This window comes from Corylus avellana, chromosome ca9 (assembly GCF_901000735.1).
Source record: "Corylus avellana chromosome ca9, CavTom2PMs-1.0".
NCBI lineage: Eukaryota > Viridiplantae > Streptophyta > Magnoliopsida > Fagales > Betulaceae > Corylus > Corylus avellana.
Genome location: NC_081549.1, coordinates 9,082,377 through 9,088,675, shown reverse-complemented (window position 1 = coordinate 9,088,675; position 6,299 = coordinate 9,082,377). Strand labels below are relative to the sequence as shown.

The window sequence follows — 6,299 nt, the reverse complement described above, 5'->3', positions numbered from 1 at the left end:
CCAAGGATGCCCTGCAAGTTCTAAGGCAAGGATCCATGCAACTTGTAAGATAGTAAGAAAGAGTTAATTGTTCCCAAGGTTTCTTATAAGTTCACTCCTTATTTCTTGAACGAAAACACTTGGAGCAATTGTTGATACTATGGATAGCGTTCCTAGAGAGAAGAGCAGAGTTACATGAGGACTATTGGGTTACAATACAGCACATGTAACCTAAAATTCTCACTGGCTGCACACATTTCACTTCAAAATATCAGAAACCCTATTCCTTAATTAAACTGGACTAAACTAAAACACCACCAAGTGGAAATAATTAAATTAAAACAAGGGACGATGATTTATTTTCAAGAGTGTCATTAACCAGATAATAGAAAAGTAAATGTTTCTTTCATCTGATGTCTCATGACCTACTACAATGTCTCATAAACTATTTCAACAGGCAGCATTTAAGGTTTCAGGTCATGTAGTACATCATTCATGCAGTGTTCCCAATATGTCTTCATCTCGATACAGAAGATACCTGGAATCCATTCAAAAGGAAATTCCATTAGCATTTGGTCGCAGAAAGCCTACATTATATATAATAAGATACTAAAATGGAAGACATTTGAAACAAAGAACAGCACAAAAAAATTAGCCCCAATTATTCTAAGAAAATGAGTTCCTATCAGGTATATTAACAAAAGACATATTTGTTGAAACAATTTTTCCTTGATGTTAATTCGTTAAAGGTAGAACTTGTAACTGGCATAACTTTCAGACGTATTGCAAGTACATTAGTAGGAGTTTCATTTACCGGCAAGTCTTCCATCAAGAGTATAATTTAGAGTTGTCAATTTTCAACACAACCCACAAACCTAACACGAAATGAGCGGGTTAAAGTTGAGAAGTCTAACCTGTTAAATTAAATGGGTCAAATTATGATTGATCAATATAGTTTTATACACATACTTCGACATTGCACAACACACAATATTTAGGTTAACAATTTTTGGCATGACCCGCAGGCCCAATACAAAATTAGCATGTTAGGGTTGAAAGGTCTGACCCATTTAATTAAATGAGTTGAATTATAATTGACGTATATAATCTTACACCCATATTTTGACGCAACCCGGACCTAATGCGTGAACATAAATTGTTATCTCTACTGTATTTTTTTTTTTTTTTTTTTATAACAAGAAATCCCTCCAAAACATGGCCACTTCGTGTACCCATTCTTATAAGGTAAACTTCAAACCCGTGCAAAGCGCCTCCTTCACACAAATCGGGTAATACTCTGAAATTTGTAGGCGGGCTAGCCCCATCTCTACTGTATATTGGTCTGCAAAAGCTAAACATATCCAATTCATCAGCCTTACTACTTCAACTTTCTTGTTAAGGGCAATACGAAAGTCGTTCAGAATCAAAGCCAAACAATTGCCGATAATTGTCTACCCTAGAGTAATACTATACATCACCCTTCTAGCCCCCTCTCATCCCTTCAAAGCCTATGTAACATGATCTTCCATTCTATTTGGTGCATAAAGATTGATTTTTTGGTTTAGACGACCACACCATTTAGACTTTGGGGGGTGGGAGGAAGATAGAGGAGTAATGAATAAAATTACTCATTCTAATATCATGTAACAATTTCAGTTCCGGACCTTGAGAAGGTTAGCATCTACTAACAAGCTGGAAATGGTTACAGCGAAAGACTTTTTTAACGACCTTAAACCAACCAACATCCAGTAAATGTGTCGTATGGTCAAAGATCCTAAGATGCATAGAGAGATAATTATGATCCACAAGAGCAACATTACCAATAGATTACTTTGTCCATTGGGACCAGCTTTGATGGTCATGCACAGTAGCTTGAGAATCCATATCTAGGGCTTGTAGAATGTACTGTGAGAATCAAAGCGCAATGAACTTGATTTTAATTCTCAAGTGAACTATATTTTGAACCCACAAGAGGAAAACTGATTGGGAATCAGCTAGGACATTTTTTTTTTAATTGAATAGTCAGTTAGGGCAATATCCAAGCAAACAAAACTATCAGCTTCATGATAGTGAGAACCATACCTTGAACCTAAAAGTTAATTTTAAATTTAGAAGATATGGTAACTACATATGTACTATTACCCTAAAATGACTAGTCAATTAGTGGCTTCCCTACATTCACTTATAAAGCTCAATTTAACCTAATAAGTAAGCTGTGAAACTTATCACCTATGAGTATCTTTCTATAAATCACCTACTCTATGTAGGCAACTCTTCCAATATGGGATCAGGGTGTTACAAACTTCCCCCTTAAACCCCTAACGTCCTCATTAGAGATACGCAATGCGGTGCTGACAGTATTACATGGCATTACTAAGTGACTCTAATACCATTTGTAACAACTCAGAGAAAAGCGCTAACCTATTACCCCGAAAGGACTAGTCAATGTGGAGGTTTCCTATAATCACTTATAAGTTATAAAGCTAAATTTCAACTAATAAGTAAACAATATGAGTACCTTTTTATAAATCACTCACTTTATGTGGGCAACTCTTCTTCCTAATATGGGACCAGGGGTGTTACAAACTCTCCTCCTTAAACCTTTGACATCCTCGTCAGAGCCACATCATGCGGTGCTCCACATGGCATTACTAGAAGGCTTTAATACCATTTATAACGACCCAAGAAAAAATGCTAACCTATTACCCCAAAAGGTCTAGTCAATTTGGAACTTCCTTATAATCACTTATTAAACCACCTACTCTATGTGGGTGGGTCTTCTTCCCAATATGAGACCAGGATATTACAAATGGTATCAGAATCACCTAGTAATGCCATGTGGTACTGTTAGCACCACATGACATGGCCTTGACAAGGATGTCGGGGGTTTAAAGGTGGAGTTTGTAATGACCAAAAAAAAAATGCTAACATATCTGTGCTATTACCCCAAAAAAATTAGTAAATTTGGAGCTTCCCTATAATCAATTATAAAGTCCAGTTTCACTTAATAAGTAAGCAATGAGAGACTTAGCATCTATGAGTATCTTTCTTTTCTTTCTTTTCTTTTTTTTCTTTTTTTTTCTTTTTATGTTGGGAAACCTCTCTAAGGCTAGGCCCTCCGGACTCACCCCTGCAGAGTAAACTCCGATCTCGTGCACCGCACCCTCGAAAGTTTCCTTACACGGAACTGGTTAAATCGCTGGCTTTTCACCAGGGGGTGTGGCCCCAAGAGATTGTTTGCACCTATAAGGTGTTGAACCTTGGACCTTAAAGGGAACAAACCTAAGACCAAGGCCTACACCACTTAGGCCAACTCCTTGGGGTTATTTATGAGTATCTTTCTATAAACCACCGATTTTATGTGGGCAACTCCTTTTCCCAATATGGGACCAGAGTATTACAAACCCAATGACCAAACCTTTCTATGAATAAAATGAACAAAGAAATCTCAGGATAATTTTGAAATGCATCAGGCTACAGACACTAATCGTACAAGTAACATGTTGTGTACAATAACCACAATATCTTCAAATATTTCAAAATCAGATATGCATAAAAAATTAAAATTAAAATTAAATTAAATTAAATAAAAATTAAATGGGTCATACCTATAGTTCATTTATGCAATTAATAACCATGCAATTAAAAAAATAAAAAAAATAAAAAAAATAAAAAAAATAAAAAAATAAAAAATAAAAAGAAAGAGAGAGAGAAGAGAAAATTTGAAGCCTCAAGTGCTAAAGAAAAACAAACCACATAACTATGATAATGATCCCATATCAAAAGTAAACAGAAAAGAATCACATGGCAGTTTATAATTGTAAGACATAATGGATGTAAGGAGAAACAACACATACTCTTTATCACCAAGCTTCACTTGAGTTCCTCCAAAATCAGGTAAAAGGACAGTGTCTCCTTCTTTTACACTAACAGGAATCAAGTTTCCCTCTTTACCACGAATCCCAGAACCCACAGCCACAACTTTTCCAGAGTTCAGCTTAAGTATCAAACAAGAGAAATTCTCAATAATGTGAGGAGATCACCACAGTAAGCACTTCAAACTAAGGTCACAATCAGGAACAAGAACAAAAAAAGAGGAAGAAGACAGCATTGAATAACAATAGCAAACAAATGGTTTATACTAAGAAAAAGTGAAACTGTCTCTGCCTGTCCGCTGAAAATGTGTAGCAAAAGGAGAGGACAAAAAACATTAAACTTAGATATCTTCCATTTTTGAGAAGCCAAAACAAAGAATATCTTCCCACTAGCCCAACACAGCTATTCAGCTCTTCTTCCCCCTCATCAACAGTCTTCTTCTACCGATCATAACAACTACAACAACAAATATGCTAATAAATTTGATTTCTATTCTGTATTCTTCTGTTTCCTCATCAACAAACATATGAATGGACAAGTACGTTAGGCTGAACAAAGAACATAAAATAGAGAAAAACGCTCTCATTCTAACACATTTTTGTCACTTAACGGATAAAAAAATGAAAGTTCCCCCAAAATTTCTTCACATAAACCAGAAACAGATAACCTTCGCATCCCATTTGACTGCTGAGAAAATGAGGGGGAAGAAATAAAAGCAACAAACTTAAGAATCTCACACTCTATTCAGCCTAATACACTTAATTTTCCTGTGATGGGTGCTGGGTTTATTCAATTTCACTTCGATTTCTCGAAAAAATAAACAAAATCTATCAGACGAAGCAGAAAAAACAGCGAAAAGAAAAAAAAGAAAGTGGGTGTCGGGCAATTGAGAGAAATAACCTTGGTGGCCTTCTCAGGGAGCAAGATTCCGGCGTGGGTCTTGGACGGAGGGACGATTTTCTCCACCAAAACCCGATTCAGTAGTGGGATCAAACGCTTCGCCATCTCAGAAACTAACAAAGAAACCAAAATGAACAAATTGATAGAGAGGCAGAGAGAGAGAGAGTACAAAACCCGTCGGTGAAGTCTGCGGTCGTTTTGGTTTTAGCTTGTATCTAGGGTTTAGGAAGGGTTTATCAATGTCGAAATTACACAGAAGCCCTTCCCTTATGCATCTTTTCATATTTTCACAAGGGATCGTTATGTAACTTCAGCCTTGCACCCCCCTCGATATTGAAAACCATACCATAAATGAAACAAATTTATAAATTTTAGAGGACTTCACTAAAAATTCCCAAAAATACAAATTTTTAGGGCAAAAGTGAGCATTTTCCTTCAAACTAAAATCTAATTTATAATGTCCCTTCAAACTTTCAATGAGAGTTTGAGACAATATCCCCAAATAACCAAAAATTGTCCATATCTCTCCAATGACGAAAATACTTTTAGAAAAAACCTTCAAAATATTAGTAATTTTTTTTTTTTTTTGAATTTATTGAAGTATTTATGTCTTATTGTTAAATGGGTCACACTGTGAATTGGTACGACCATGTGTCAAATTTTAAAACCATGCATTTGAGTTTGTCTTTTTCTTTTTTTTTTTTTTTTTTGTTTTGCGTGCACAAGTAAAAGGTAAAGAGAGAGAGAGAGAGAAGGGATTCGAACTAGTAAGACATAATCTCAGGCCGACTAAGCTATCCCTTGAAAATAATCATGTTTTTTTATTTAAAGTAACATTAAAACAATATTTTTTATTTTTCAATTATTTCATAATGTTAATGTACGAGTCCTAACTATTTCTTAGATCAGTCATTCTTCAAAACAAAATCAAATTTAAGCATTAGTTGTGATTGCCAAGTCAGCATTGTGATATAGTTATAAAATAAAAAATGTGGTTTCTACCCTTACTCATAGATTTTCTTTAGGTTTAGGGAACCAAACTATTTTTTGTTTTTCTATTTAAATAAACTCTACAATAACTTTCCTTATCTCATTTAAATGTTATTTCAAATAAATGCTAGAGAAATACCATAAATGATTAATTTCCTCTCTCTATCCTTAAACAACTCTTTACAAAATTTATCTTGGCTCTCTTTGAAAACTTTTCTGGATTTTTGCCATAGTTTAACCATCTCTTCTGGCATTTTCTTGTTGTTGTTGCCGTTAAAGTAATTATTAAGTAATTAAATTTACCTCTTTTTATCAGCTTAAGCTTTTGAGATAACTGGTAATTTAACATGGTATCAAAGCCAAAGGTCATGAGATCGAACCTTGACTCCGTCAAATTACCTTCCATTTAAATTAAACATTTCACGTTCTATTATAAGGGAGTTTGAACTTACACGTGAGTGAGAGTGTTAAAGTAATGATTAAGTAATTAAATTTACCTCTTTCTATTAGCTTAAGCTTAAACCAAACCAAAGCTTACTCTTGTAGTTTGCCTC

The 6,299-nt window shown here is 34.8% G+C and overlaps 1 protein-coding gene across 1 annotated transcript; it reads right to left on the bottom strand.

The window, feature by feature from the left end:
• Positions 1–281: 281 nt before the first annotated feature.
• Positions 282–4,970, bottom strand: LOC132191283 (10 kDa chaperonin-like). Its single transcript, XM_059606230.1, has 3 exons — positions 4,756–4,970; positions 3,837–3,976; positions 282–517 (listed from the first exon to the last, which is right to left on the bottom strand). The coding sequence occupies exons 1-3, from the start codon at positions 4,858–4,860 to the stop codon at positions 469–471; spliced, it is 294 nt and encodes a 97-aa protein (XP_059462213.1). The 5' UTR covers positions 4,861–4,970; the 3' UTR covers positions 282–468.
• Between the last annotated feature and the right edge of the window lie 1,329 nt (positions 4,971–6,299).